This window comes from Oncorhynchus tshawytscha, linkage group LG16 (assembly GCF_018296145.1).
Source record: "Oncorhynchus tshawytscha isolate Ot180627B linkage group LG16, Otsh_v2.0, whole genome shotgun sequence".
NCBI lineage: Eukaryota > Metazoa > Chordata > Actinopteri > Salmoniformes > Salmonidae > Oncorhynchus > Oncorhynchus tshawytscha.
This window is the reverse complement of record NC_056444.1, coordinates 39,604,789-39,619,841: the sequence shown is the minus strand read 5'-3', so window position 1 is coordinate 39,619,841 and position 15,053 is coordinate 39,604,789. Positions and strand designations below refer to the sequence as shown.

At 41.7% G+C, this 15,053-nt stretch overlaps 2 protein-coding genes across 5 annotated transcripts in view; one reads left to right on the top strand and one right to left on the bottom strand.

Moving 5' to 3' along the window:
- LOC112215642 (acyl-CoA dehydrogenase family member 11) overlaps positions 1-15,053 on the bottom strand; it is a 55,699-nt gene that overhangs the window by 16,435 nt on the left and 24,211 nt on the right. The window lies entirely within an intron of this gene.
- On the top strand, positions 718-8,573 carry LOC112215644 (atypical chemokine receptor 4-like). The gene is made up of 2 exons (XM_024374843.2): positions 718-811; positions 6,999-8,573. Exon 2 carries the CDS (start codon positions 7,026-7,028, stop codon positions 8,157-8,159), a length of 1,134 nt encoding a protein of 377 aa, XP_024230611.1. The 5' UTR covers positions 718-811; positions 6,999-7,025; the 3' UTR covers positions 8,160-8,573.

Below are 15,053 nucleotides of genomic sequence, written 5' to 3'. Positions count from 1 at the left end.
TGTGTGGAGAGTATCACACACAGAGAGAGGTGTACTGTACACAATAACAAAAATTCCCTTGTGCTGGAAAGATACTAAGAAAATATGTTTCACACTTTTATGCCCACACTAAATTGTCACTATGAACACACCTGGTCTCGGCCCAATCCTGAGGTTCTCCTTGTGTCTAGGTAAGCCTGTTGTTTGCCCAGGCGAAGACTGGGGTTTTGTTTTGTCATGTGATGTATGCGTCTGACAGACTAACATACGCTACATGACCAAAAGTTAATAAGACCAAGATGTGGCCATTTTATGAAGTTTATTGTTGTTTCTTCATCTCATATTTTATATACATCCTGTGAAGAGAAGGGAGAGCAACAGGTCATTCACAAAGCTTAACTCGCATGTAAATAATAGCCAATAAAAAACTATTTTTAAACACATAATCAAACAATTAATAAATGGCATATATTTAATCTGCAATTACCTAAAAAAATATACTTCAGCATGGGAGCCCCGCCAGCTGTGTGTGAGCCTTTAACACACACACACACACACACACACACACACACACACACACACACACACACACACACACACACACACACACACACACACACACACACACACACACACACACACACACACACACACACAGTAGTGAAAGGTGCTCCCAGACTGCAGGTCATTGTAGGGAGGGGAGGTGGAGCATTGGATTTACAAAACGGGCTGACAAAAACTGAGGAGCGCAGTACCATACCACTGGATGTCTCTCCTGGATTAATTACCACTGCCTCAGCACCTCTACATCTCCCACAGGAAGACACTGAGGGTAAGACTCAATCACCTCCTTTATTTACTTTACGTTTATTTACTTTATACACTAAGTTGAAAATGTATTATTTGAAAATAGTTACAAGTATTCCTCACTTACCTACTGTATATGATTCTAGTGAGGGCAGTAACATTTATAGAAAGACTATGACTAGGGTTGCAAAGCTACCGGTAGTTTACCAAAGTTACCGGAATCTTCTGAAATGGCAATTTATGTTAACTTTGGTCATTTATTTTCAAATAACTTTAAAAAAAATATATATATATATATAATATATATATATATATTCATATATAGAATACTTTTTTTTTTTTTTAAATACACTGAGTGTTCAAAGGATTAAGACTGAAAGTGAATCCAGGTGAAAGCTATGATCCCTTATTGATGTCACTTGTTAAATCCACTTCAAATCAGTGTAGTTAAAGGGGAGGATTTTAAGCCTTGAGATATGGATTGTGTATGTGTGCCATTCAGAAAGTGAATGGGCAAGACAAAAGATTTAAAGTGAATTTAAACGGGGTATGGTAGTAGGTGCCAGGTGCACCGGTGTGTCAAGAATTGCAACACTGCTGGGTTTTTCACGCTGAACAGTTTCCCGTGTGTATCAAGAATGGCCCACCACCCAAAGGACACCCAGCCAACTTGACACAACTGGAGTCAATATGGGCCAGCATCCCTGTGTAATGCTTTTGACACCTTGTAGGGTCCATGCCCCGACGAATTGAGGCTGTTCTGAGGGGGGAAAAAAACAATGTTTGGTGTACTCAGTGTATGTGTCCATATTGTCCAAACGTTTCTAGTGGATAGACCATATGGTTCAAAATAAAATAGCCTAATTAATTAATAAGGCATCTGCAACTCTTCCAACTATTATATTTTTTCACAACTGCCACCAGTTTTTCCCCCAAAACATTTACAACAAAGACCTCAAGGACATAGAAAAATAAATAAAAGTGTCAACAAAAATATATAACACCAATGGTTTTCACTAAGTTGATGGTTTATATTTAGGATAATGTTTTACAGCGTTGTCATTCTATTTTACATTTTTAAATAGTCGAATTTGATGTTTTATATATACTGTATATTACATGTGACAGGGCCAGAGATAACAACAATACCCAAAAAGGCCACTAGATGTCATCTGATAAAATTCTATATATTCCTTGAAAGTTATCACTTTGAAATGTTCCAGTAATATACCCTCCCTTTGCAACCCGAGCTATGACTCATAAGTTCCGAAGGTCAATTGTCTGAACAGTGATGGTTAGGACTATTAAAGTTCAAAGTTCTCTAGTGTGTTTATGATTGAACCTAACCTGATAATTCTCTGAAATGATGGCATATTCAGTCAGACAGAACATCTAAACCAACAAATTAGTATCAGCTGGTTTTCTTATAATTTATTTATATTTTTAAAACACCTTTTGACACAAAATGCTCCTTGAGGTTTAATATCTCGTAGTTAATCAGAGATGGAATATGAATGTGTTTTTGGCCATACATCTCAGACAGAGATCTCAACCAGTAGGAAAGAACAGCTGCGACAGCTGAATATTTGAGATATTTCGACATGAGAACAGACATTCTGTACAAACACTGGCAGCTCTACGGCTCATTTCTCTCTCCCGCTAGCAGCAACACGTTGATGGATAATGTAATAGACCTGGAAGCCATCCTAAATACCTATGTTATTAAACTCAGGTGGCAAAGGAGATGATGCCTCACCTGTTTTGATGATCTGTTAGAGAGCACATGAATATTAAACACATGTAATACTGTATCTAGCTAAATACTGCCCAGTGCAGTCAAACACGCACACACACACCTGCTCGTAGAAAAACGCTCCACTAGGGCTGTTACGGTGACCCTATTACCGCCACACCGTTAGTCAAGATTCATGACCGCAGTCAAATTCCACTTGACAGTTTAGTCACGGTAACTAGGCTTCGCCAAGCTCTGATGCTGCTGATGGTCATTAGTAGCCTACTAATAGCCTACTAGTAGCCTGGTACTCAGCACTCTATTGTCCCGCTAATACACTCTGACATCAATGCAAATGTAATCGAAAATCTAATCAAACACTTCCCGAGAGCCCATGAGCTCGTGTTGCACACCATTTCTATAGCTAGCCTATTGCGTCAGAAAACAGAGTTTTGATGGCCTCTATTAAAAAGAGGAGGATCCCATTAGCTTTCTATAGGCTAGACCTACTGTATTCATTTCTCAGCCTTCCTAATATTAAGCATATTGTTTTGCTCTACAGCAGGAGTACAGCCTGCCTGGCTAGCATGAAAATGAACCATGGGAAAAGTGTCCTCCATTTGCTATTTAAGTGCATAGATGACATGCATTTCTTTCCCCTGCCCATGTTCCGAGACAGGTCCATGATAATGGTCCATTCTAAATCAAAACTAATTTCACACATACAGTGTATATTATTTAGCATATATAAAGACAATATTAAATTAAGAATAGTCTGATGGGTGATATTAGCCTATCACTTGTGGATGATGTTCAGCGTGTGCAGTAAGACAAGAAACAGCGCCTGCCTTTTTGTTGTTGTTGACTTTTTCAAATCAGTCGCACACCTCATGTAGCCTAGCCTATACGTTTTGCTAAGGTTTGTAATCACAACTTAAAGCGGCCAAATACCTTCTTAAAATGAAGCACATCAATCCGCTTTACAACTGCTGTAGAACCTAACTGGCATACATTTAGTAGGCTGCGCGTGAGTTTCAAGTTTTGGGGATGATCATTTTTTACCATAAAAAAACAACCTTTATAATAAAACATTACATGCATAATAGCATTCGTGGTCACATGAGAACAGTGTCTTCCCGCTAATTGATTGCATTTTGGAACATTCACGCTTGTAGCAGTGTGCACACTGCTGCGCTTATAATACAAAGAAACAGCATCATAGTTGATCAACATGTTAGACTAAACGTTCTGATCTGTTGCATCAGCCTCATTGCGGGTGGTTGTATTCATTTGCGATCTATCACATCCCACAACTGTCCCAGAGTATGTTTGGAATATTTATTTCTCGCACAGAAGGACAAGTTGACCAATGGAATAGGTCAACTTTTGTACTATGGGGGATAGTAGATTGACATAGGCTAGTGCGTTTGCTGTTCGTTAGGCCTACTCATCTTGTTGGCTGACGAAAAGTAAATGTGGACAGTTCTTCCAACATCATTAATATGCACCTCAGAATTCGATAAGGATGCACACTCTTGCGTCCCCGATGGGTCTGTTTCACCTGTAGCCTACTTCGGAGCTGAGATGCATGTGAAAAGGACCCAATTAGGTGACTAGGCTCTGAGAGAGCCATGTGAGTGAGCGGTGCTTCGGAACACAGCCGGAAGAAGGGAATTATAGTTATTATATTCAGCCCAAGGGCACAACGGGCACTTTGGCCGCAAAAGGAATGGCTATTTAAGGGGCCATTACGGCCACACAAGGGGGATACCGCTGTGAAATTCGAGGCCCGGTGAGAATATTATCAGGTCTTGTCAAATTGTGAATGAGAGAATGATGAAGTGTGTGCAGCCTGCGCCAGAAACAAGGCAGAGCTCATGCCTTTCAGGGAACTTTATTTCAAACCATCATTAGAGTCACATCACGTAGCCTTAGAATGTATTAAAAATGTAAACGTATAGCCCAACGTTTGTATCACAACTAAAGTTGCAAAAATAACTCCTAAATTAAGCATATAGCAGGACCTTTTTCTTCGTTAACTACAACACAGAATAGCCACATTCGCACTCTCTCTGAAATTGTTTGGAGAAATACCCTTTCTATTTTATTCACCTATATTCAATTGTATTCTTCACGCTATAAAATAATGCCACGGAATTCTAAGCCAATCTTGTCTGCTAAATGAATTAGTGTACAATAGCCCACAGCTACATGGCATAGCCAGATCAGGGCCTAACATAAGGACACTCTCAGAGTAGGCTATATCATGGTTCCTTAGACCTGTTTAAAATAAATAATGGGTTTATTTTGATGGTGTAGGCTATATTCGTTATAATTTTTTAAATGTAGATGTTCCAAAGGTCTGTATCAGTGGCTTGAAGGCAATGCGTGGAAGCCAGGAGATGCTAAACGTGTTTATGTTAATTAACGGTAAATTACCGTGAGACCGGCAGTTATTTGCTTGACAATCTCCGACTGACAAAAAGTCATGACCGCCACAGCCCTACTCTCGGCCAGCGGAGTTTCATCCACACAAGTGTTCCTTTGTTAACAATAATACGTGAGAACAATCTGAAGTCAGATATTCACTCACAATGAACCCAAAACAGAGATTCTGGTATGATTTGGTCCATTTCCAGGCAGAGTAAACACAATTAGAGTCAGTATGAATGAGGAACAGCAGCAGTCCTGATGGAGTTGTCTGTTTGGGCACATCCTCACACACTGTGATCTGTAAAAACACACGCACACGTCACAACACATTTCCCGCCTGACACAAATGCAGGCACGGTGTATGGATCTAATCCTCAGAGCTCTGCTGTTAAGCTATCTACAGATCTACATCTACAGTAGGGGAATGCAAACCCTTTGATAAGCCCCCCCCCCTCTGGCTTCTACCAAATTTGTGGGGAAATTTCCCAGACACAGATTAAGCCTGGTTCTGGACTAAACAGTAAGATTATTGGATAACCTCCATTTAAAAGTGCTATTTAGTCCAGGACTAGGCTTAATCTGAGAAACCACAGAGTGTTTAAAGATTAGTCAGATTTTTCTGGGATAGTCACCTTGTCCAGGGGAAAGGAATTTTACAGGGTAAGGAATTTTATTGTTGTATTGGGTGTACTAGTGTGCAAGTGACTCCAACTGACAGGTTTTGTGAGGGAAATCAAGCTAGAGAGATTCCTAACAAGAGGGAGCTTAATGTTTGCACTCACGCAGGTATTTGCGAGCACACAAGCGCACAGGGAGTTTTTTTAGGATAAAGATTAACGGAATAGAGCTAAGCATAGGCAAAATCCTACAGGAAAACCTGGTTCAGTCTCCTTTCCAACAGACACTCGGAAACAAATATACCTTTCAGCAGGACAATAATCTAAAACACAAGGCCAAATATACACTGGAGTTACGTATCAAGACGACACTGAATGCTCCTGGCCATGTTACAGCTTTGACTTAAAATCGGCTTAAAAGTCTATGGCAAGACTTTAAAATGGCCATCTAGCAATGATCGACAACCAATTTGACAGAGCTGGGAGAACTTTTTAAAAGAATAAATGTGAAAATATTTTACAAACCAGGTGTGCAAAGCTGTTAGAGCCTTACTCAGAAAGACTGGAAATGGAAATGCTGCAAAAGGTGATCCTAAACATGTATTGACTCAAGGGTGTGAATATTTCATGTAAATGAGATATTCCATTTTGAAATCGGGCTGTAACAACAAAATGTTGAATAAGTCAAATGGTATGAATAGTCACCATGTCAAGGGGTAAGGAATTTTGTTGTGTTGGGCGTACTTGACAAGAAGGAGCTTATTGTTTACGCGCACGCAGGTATGCGCACACACACACACACACACACACCAGTGGAGGTTGCTGAGGGGAGGACGGCTCATAAAAATGGCTGGAACGGAGCAAATGGAATGGCATCAAACACCTGGCTTCCATGATATTTGATACCATTCCACTCATTCCGCTCCAACCATTAACATGAGCCTGGCCTCCCAATTAAGGTGCCACCAACCTCCTGTGACACGCACACACACACACACACACACACACACACACACACACACACACACACACACACACTCACACACCCTGTCAAGCATTGGCCACAAATTCTACCCAATATAAAACCCCTACGGGTCAGAAAGAGGGACAAAAAGCAGTGAGGGGGAGGAAGGATAACAAAAAATCTATAGTTGTTGACAACTTGGATCGTCATGTTATTGGCTGTAAGTGCATTACAAACTTTCAGATGGATGGCCATTCTCTAGTTCTCTACTAATATGTTTTCAGATAAAATACACATTTCATATTATGTGATACATTCTGTCTAAAGTATGTGAATGATAATCATTTTAACCAGCAAGCCTTGTCTATAACAGAAAATAGTGATCTTGTCTCTTTTAAGTTAATACAATGCAGCAGTATAGACGAAACTGACTTGACGTCATTCCTAACATGTCATGTTCCTTTAGTCCCTTATTTCTCAGAAAACAGAGAGGATGGAGGAAGAGGACTACGACTACGACAACTCCAGCTCCAACGACAGTGACTACTACGACGACTACCACTCGGTGTGCGACAAAGCGGAGGTGCGTTCTTTCGGCCGGCTCTTCCTGCCCGTAGTCTACGCCTTGGCTCTGGTGGTGGGCGTGGCAGGCAACGCTGTGGTCGTGGTGGTGTATACGTCGCCACGGCGACTGAGGACGCTGACAGACATGTGTATCCTGAATCTTGCCGTGGCCGATTTACTCCTTCTCCTCACACTGCCCTTCTGGGCGGCCGACGCTGTGCACGGCTGGCGGATCGGAGTGGCTGCCTGCAAGTTCACCTCCTTCCTCTATGCCACCAACTTCAGCTGCGGCATGCTGCTGCTAACCTGCGTTAGCGTGGACCGCTACCGTGCACTGGTCCACAACGCTGGAGGCCGGGCCGCGAGTGGCCCGCGGGCCAGGAGACAGTGGATATTAGTGTGTGTCGTGGTGTGGGCCACGGCGGTTTGCCTGGGCCTACCTGACATGCTGTTCTCCACGGTGAAGCACTCGTCTCATCGTCTAGCCTGCGCGGCCGTCTACCCCCTTAGCATGGCTCGGCCGACCAAGGCTGCCCTGGAGCTGCTGGAGGTGCTACTGAGCTTCCTCCTGCCGTTCCTGGTCATGGGGGTGTCTTACTGTCGGGTGGGCCTGGCGCTGGTTAGGGTCGGAGCCAATGTGTGCAGGGACAGGAGGCGGCGGGCCCTGCGGGTGCTGCTGGCCGTGGCGGCGGTGTTCCTGCTTACCCAGCTGCCCTACAACCTGGTGAAGCTGTGGCGGACGCTGGACGTCATCTATGGCCTGGTGACAGACTGTGACATCAGTAAGGGTCTGGACCGGGCTCTCCAGGTGACGGAGAGCCTGGCGGTCACACACTGCTGCTTCAACCCAATGCTCTACGCCTTCATAGGCTCCTCTTTCAGAGGACATGTCCTCAGGGTCGTCAAGCGCCTCGGACAGCGCCTCGGGGGGAGGTGGTGCGGTGGTCACTACGGCAATGAGGAGAGGGCGTTGGAGATCTCGCTAAATACACACACCCCCGCCAGGCAAACACACTCACACTCTGTCTCGGAGGACGAGGACACCAGCACCTTCACCATCTAACATGTCTAAAAACTCTGAACTCTCATTATGGTGAGAGTGGCTCACTACGGATCGTGGTGACCGAGAGGGCAAATGCACAACACTTCTATTGACTTTTCTGAAAATACTTAAAGGGGCAATCTGGGATTCAAAGGTCCAAAAATGAATGTACCAATCACAGATGTCCCCCTTTTTTTTTAAAGCAGTTGCTCTATACCAGCATTTCGAAAAGCCGTTGCGATACATATATAACTGTTAAGTAACTTTGACATCAAGATAAATCTGTATTTGTCTAAGTAAATAATATATTACATCTAGTCAATCTTTAGTATAGCAGAATCTTGTGTAAATAAAATAAGTTGTTATTATGTGATCCCCCCCACTATTTCTCATATATGAAAACATATCAAATAAATCTAAAAATGAGAAGGAACGGCTCCCTCAAGCTAAATCTCTCGTGTTATTACTCATCCTCCATTCAACCTCACACAGCCATGGTGCCTGCAGATAGGAAGCATATGATTTCAATGTATTATGTGGCTTTGGGAGAGAAGAAAGCAGGCAGTCTGATTGCACCACGGGTTGTCAGTGAGAAAAGGCTGGAGAGATCCGCCAAAAATAAAGACAGAGAAGTTGACAGGGAGTGTGTGTGTGTGTGTGTGTGTGTGTGTGTGTGTGTGTGTGTGTGTGTGTGAGTGAGTGAGAGAGAGTGAGAGAAGGCGAGGTAGAGAGAGATCAAGAGAGAGTGAGGGTGAGGGAGAGAGGGCTTCCATCCGGCCATCACACAGGCAGGAAGACCGTACACAAACAACAGGCTTCTTCTTTAAGGGTTCAGTCTCCAAAGGCACCCAAAAGTAGTGCACTATATAGGGGAAAGGGTGCCATTTGGGACACATTACCCATGAAGAGGATTCCAGCATTTAAATGACCCTGCCTGTCCTCTCATGTTTCCCCCCATTTAAATAATCTGGGCTTAGAAGTGCAATAGAAGTTGTTGTTGAGTGCAATGCATCGAACAGGGGTGAATCATTTCAGTATGGCCATTTATCCTCTTCCTTAAAACTCCTCTTCAAAGAGGACTTTTATATTAAACCCTTTGAAATCGATAAGGCACATCATATCACATTTAACTCCAGTGGGCTCAAAACTCTTTTGACAAAATGGTGGATTTAATGTATTATTATTTTTTATTTTTTTTAAGGCAAATGTATCCCATGAATAACAAAGTCGGCCCCCCAAAGCATAGTCAGATGCATTGTATGGTGTGGAGAGTTAAACAGTGTCTTATTGAACACCACCACAGGAATGATTCAGAGGATCTTCTAAAAGCGGACAAACTCCTCAGAACCCGGAGCCACCAAAGATAGAGCTACAGTAATATCCTCAGTGTTAACCTCCTATTCTCTTACAGGATCTGTTAGTCAGACTGTTCTCTCTGCTACTGCACGGCAAGCGGTACCGGAGCGCCAAGTCTAGGTCCAAACGGTTCCTTAACAGCTTCTACCCCCAAGCCATAAGCCATAAGACCGCCGAACAATTAATCAAATGGCTACCCAGACTATTTACACTTTTACTTTAGTTTATTTACTAAATATTTTTCTTAACTACATTTCTTAAACTGGATTGTTGGTTAAGGGCTTGTAAGTAATATTTAAATGGTAAAGTCTACACGTGTTGTATTCAGCGCATGTGACAAATTAAAACGTGAATTGATATCCTCTCCCCTGTAATGACTGGGCCTGTGTCCCAAATGGCATCCTACTCCCTATATAGGGAATAGGGTGCCGTTTGGGACACGCAGGGGTGTTCATAAGTGAGGTATGTGGTTGGTTTTAGAGGGATAAACTCAAACTCACACAGCAATCTCCTCAACTTTCTCCCAAAACACTGACAATGACTGATTTGGTGCTGTTTTTTTTGTAATAACTTATGCCATGTTAATATCATATCTGAGTGAGAATGACTGCCAAAATCTAATTGGGGGCCCCCTGGAAGTCAGGGCCCATGGCACAGGCCCTGTGTTGGTATTCGGCCATGATGGCTACAAGTTTAGATAGCTGGCTAGACTACCAATATAAAAATTGTTAGCTGACATGGCTAATTGAGTGACTGTCGGTGACTGTCATAGCAAGAGAAGAACTGCTGATGGGCAAACAAATTTCGAAATTGCACCTGTTGTACTGTACTATTCTTACTCACAATAGTAAGTTGAAACCCAGACGGAGTTCCCCCATCAAAACAAAATATGAATTATTATAATTGTCATTTCATATGCCACAAAGGCCTGGAACCGACCCCGCATGAGGGACTTCAAGCTGAACGCTGGCTAGATTTGATTTGATTTTATTAGGATCTCTTTTAGTCCCCATTTGGACTAATCTTCCAAGAGTCCTTAACATTAAAATACAATTTATAATACAAACACACTTTCACATATAACACACTATTACAAACATACATAATACACTAGCATAATGACCCAATAAATACTCAATCTAAAAGAATATTGATTCTTCATCTACTATAGTCCCACAACATTTCTTTATACTATATTTAAATTGTTTTTAAATAATGTTTAAACTTATATATTGAAAAGGTTTCTAGTTTGCTCAGTTAATTTATTCCATTTCTTTATTGCTCTAAATCGAAATGTTCTTTTGCCCATTTATTTTTTCTGTCTGGATAACGCATAGATGGTGGACAATCTATTCCTAGTATTTACGGAATGTCTGTCTCTTACCAACTGAATACCATTGTGAATAGAACTTGGCCGTTTTAAATGATGTATATTATAAAATAAGATAAGCATGTTTTTTTCAATTATCTTGTCGATTGATGACTAGATGATTTTTGGCCTGTTGCAGACTCCCAATGATCACTTCTTACAACAGTTCCGAAGGTGCCTGTTCAACCGATAATCGATCCACTCGGAGGTAGTGTAAGCCTCATACTGATAACCAGCTCAGTACGATTTGGCTTGACTGACTAGTTAAAATGTGAGAGGTTCTCCGAAATGAAGATTGAAAAACATTTAAGGGTGTGTCAGGTCAGCAAGAGTGACAGACTACTACACCCTGAACTACATGTGTCGAAAACAAGGCCCACGGGACCGAATCCCGCCAATGACGCATTTCTATCCAGCCTGCGCAATGATTTGGGTTGTCAATTCATTTTGGTCCACTTCAATACTGCCAGCCATACGGGTCATTCTACGAAAATGTTGGCTTTCCTGTCCCGGCCTTATTCACCAGGAAAAACACTTAAAAGTGTGAGATAATGACAACCCAAAATGTTTTTAAAACATTTTTAAAATTTAATTGAAGTGTTTTATTGTTTATGTAAGACAGTTATTATTGCAAACAATTGTTTTTATATATTGTAGAGCACGGTCAGTACCATGAAATTAGCTTGTCCCTCAGGTCCGGAGTCATGGTTTAATTACATATTTTGAGTTTCAAAATATATATCTTTCTCCCTCTTTAAATGTCATAATACAAAGTAATATAGTTATTTAGTGGACTACTTAAAAAAAACTAAAATATCAAGTAAATATTACAAATAATTTACAAGTTAATAGCTGTCCCTCAATTTCATGTCACTGGTGTTAAAATGTATAAAAACCACCACTTTGAAAAAATGCAACATCCTTGCCAAATTCTTCCTGGGTTTATTGGAGACGGGACTGTTTTGAAAAGCACATGGTGAGTGTGCACTCTCCCTTCATATGTTAACAATTTGATGATTAACTTGGTAATTTAATGCGAGGACATAAGATGTGTCACTGGTGTTATACAGTTTATAGTAAGGGGAAATGAAATTGGATTAAAGTTATTGATAAAATTGCATGATTAAGTGATTTATTTACAATTTAAGAAGTGTGGTTTGAGCAAGTGGCCACCATCTTAGATATTAGTGTGTAACCCTAACCTGGCATCTAAGGAGCATGAATGAATCCTATGATTACTGATTAGAGGTAGAAGTGATACTTAACCCGGTGTTCTTCAATGTGGCAGATAGTTTGGTCCTGAAGGGTTACTTTACTTGAATGATTTAACATACTATGAATAGTCAGTGTTTCTACCTCGGAACTGCAGCTCAATTTCTTTCTCACCCACCCCACCACACACTGGAGAGACTTGGGTCACTCTGATTTCATATATATATATATATATATATATATATATATATAAAGCTCAAGCACCAAGGAGATAAGATTGCAATTTATGTAACACACAAATGCTTAGGTTATTTACAAAAAAAACACTGCAATTTGACATACCAGGTATCAAGTAGAAATGGACATGACAATGTCAAATAAATTTGGTGCCCATCAATATTAAACTTACAGTATCATATCTCTGTTCATATATATTACGTTAACTAATAGCAAAGAAAAGTTTTGGAATTGGCCTAATCAAGACCAAATTAAATCTGTGTGACATGATACCCTTTGGATGGATCATTTTAGAATGTCAGTGTACTAGTTAGTACACAGTGCAGGTTTTAAATCATGACCAGAGGGACCGCCTGAGTGCCAAATTATCCCTGGTAGATTTAAAAACAGCATAATTCTGCGGTTCAATGTTTCACAAACTCATTCTTGTTGAGGGAGCGTGCCCCCCTCGACTCAACAGAGAATTCCGAGGTGACTTAACCTGTCATCAACCATTGTTGTCCTAAGGTGGGTTTTAATCAGTTTTAAAGACGACAAACTTCTCTCGCAAGAAGCACTGCTGACTGGTGTAACAGCAGAAATCTTACAAAGTCAAAATAGCTCATGGAAGACCTCTTTAAGGTTCTAGAAACACAACAAAGTCAAGGAGAGTTGACAGTCTGTCCCTTCCACTTCTCTCTCTCCTATCAAGAAGCCTCATGTTTGAGGTCCTCCAAATCTGACTCAAAGGCCTGAGCAAAGGCAAACAGAAGCTCCTCATTCAAGAATGTTGTACTCTTCGGGTTGAGAGACTGGACCCCTTGCATTATCTCACAATTCTTCTTTGAAAAACACCTCTGCAGCTCAGCTGTGAGACTGTCAAGAGCTTGTTCTTTCAATGGCATTGAGGAGTACACCACATCAGTCACTGGCTTTATCAATAAGTGCATTGAGGACGTTGTCCCCACAGTGACTGTACGTACAGTGGGGCAAAAAAGTATTTAGTCACCAATTGTGCAAGTTCTCCCACTTAAAAAGATGAGAGAAGCCTGTAATTTTCATCATAGGTACACTTCAACTATGACAGACAAAATGAGAAAAAAATCCAGAAAATCACATTGTAGGATTTTTAATGAATTTATTTGCAAATGATGGTGGAAAATAAGTATTTGGTCAATAACAAAAGTTTCTCAATACTTTGTTATATACCCTTTATTGGCAATGACAGAGGTCAAACGTTTTCTGTAAGTCTTCACAAGGTTTTCACACACTGTTGCTGGTATTTTGGCCCATTCCTCCATGCAGATCTCCTCTAGAGCAGTGATGTTTTGGGGCTGTTGCTGGGCAACACGGACTTTCAACTCCCTCCAAAGATTTTCTATGGGGTTGAGATCTGGAGACTGGCTAGGCCACTCCAGGACCTTGAAATGCTTCTTACGAAGCCACTCTTTCGTTGCCTGGGTGGTGTGTTTGGGATCATTGTCATGCTGAAAGACCCAGCCACGTTTCATCTTCAATGCCCTTGCTGATGGAAGGAGGTTTTCACTCAAAATCTCACGATACATGTCCCCATTCATTCTTTCCTTTACACGGATCAGTCGTCCTGGTCCCTTTGCAGAAAAACAGCCCCAAAGTATGATGTTTCCACCCCCATGCTTCACAGTAGGTATGGTGTTCTTTGGATGCAACTCAGCACTCTTTGTCCTCCAAACACGACAAGTTGAGTTTTTACCAAAAAGTTATATTTTGGTTTCATCTGACCATATGACATTCTCCCAATCTTCTTCTGGATCATCCAAATGCTCTCTATCAAACTTCAGACGGGCCTGGACATGTACTGGCTTAAGCAGGGGGACACGTCTGGCACTGCAGGATTTGAGTCCCTGGCGGCGTAGTGTGTTACTGATGGTAGGCTTTGTTACTTTGGTCCCAGCTCTCTGCAGGTCATTCACTAGGTCCCCATGTGTGCTTCTGGGATTTTTGCTCAGCGTTCTTGTGATCATTTTGACCCCACGGGGTGAGATCTTGTGTGGAGCCCTAGATCAAGGGAGATTATCAGTGGTCTTGTATGTCTTCCATTTCCTAATAATTGCTCCCACAGTTGATTTCTTCAAACCAAGCTGCTTACCTATTGCAGATTCAGTCTTCCCAGCCTAGTGCAGGTCTACAATTTTGTTTCTGGTGTCCTTTGACAGCTATTTGGTCTTGGCCATAGTGGAGTTTGGAGTGTGACTGTTTGAGGTTGTGGACAGGTGTCTTTTATACTGATAACAAGTTCAAACAGGTGCCATTAATGCAGGTACCGAGTGGAGGACAGAGGAGCCTCTTAAAGAAGAACTTACAGGTCTGTGAGAGCCAGAAATCTTGCTTGTTTGGAGGTGACCAAATACTTATTACAGGCCTCTCATCTTTTTAAGTGGGAGAACTTGCACTGACTAAATACCTTTTTGCCCCACTGTACATACCCCAACCAGAAGCCATGGATTACAGGCAACATTCACACTGAGCTAAAGGCTAGAGCTGCTGCTTTCAAGGTGAGGAACTCTAACCTCGAAGCTTACAAGAAATCCTGCAATACCCTGCGATGAACCATCAAACAGGCAAAGCGTCAATACAGGGCTAAGATTGAATCATACTACACCGGCTCCGACGCTCGTCTTATGTGGCAGGGCTTACAGACTACAAAAGGGAAATACAGCTGCGAGCTGCCCAGTGACATGACAAGCTAAATCACTTCTATGCTCACTTCGAGGCAAGCAACA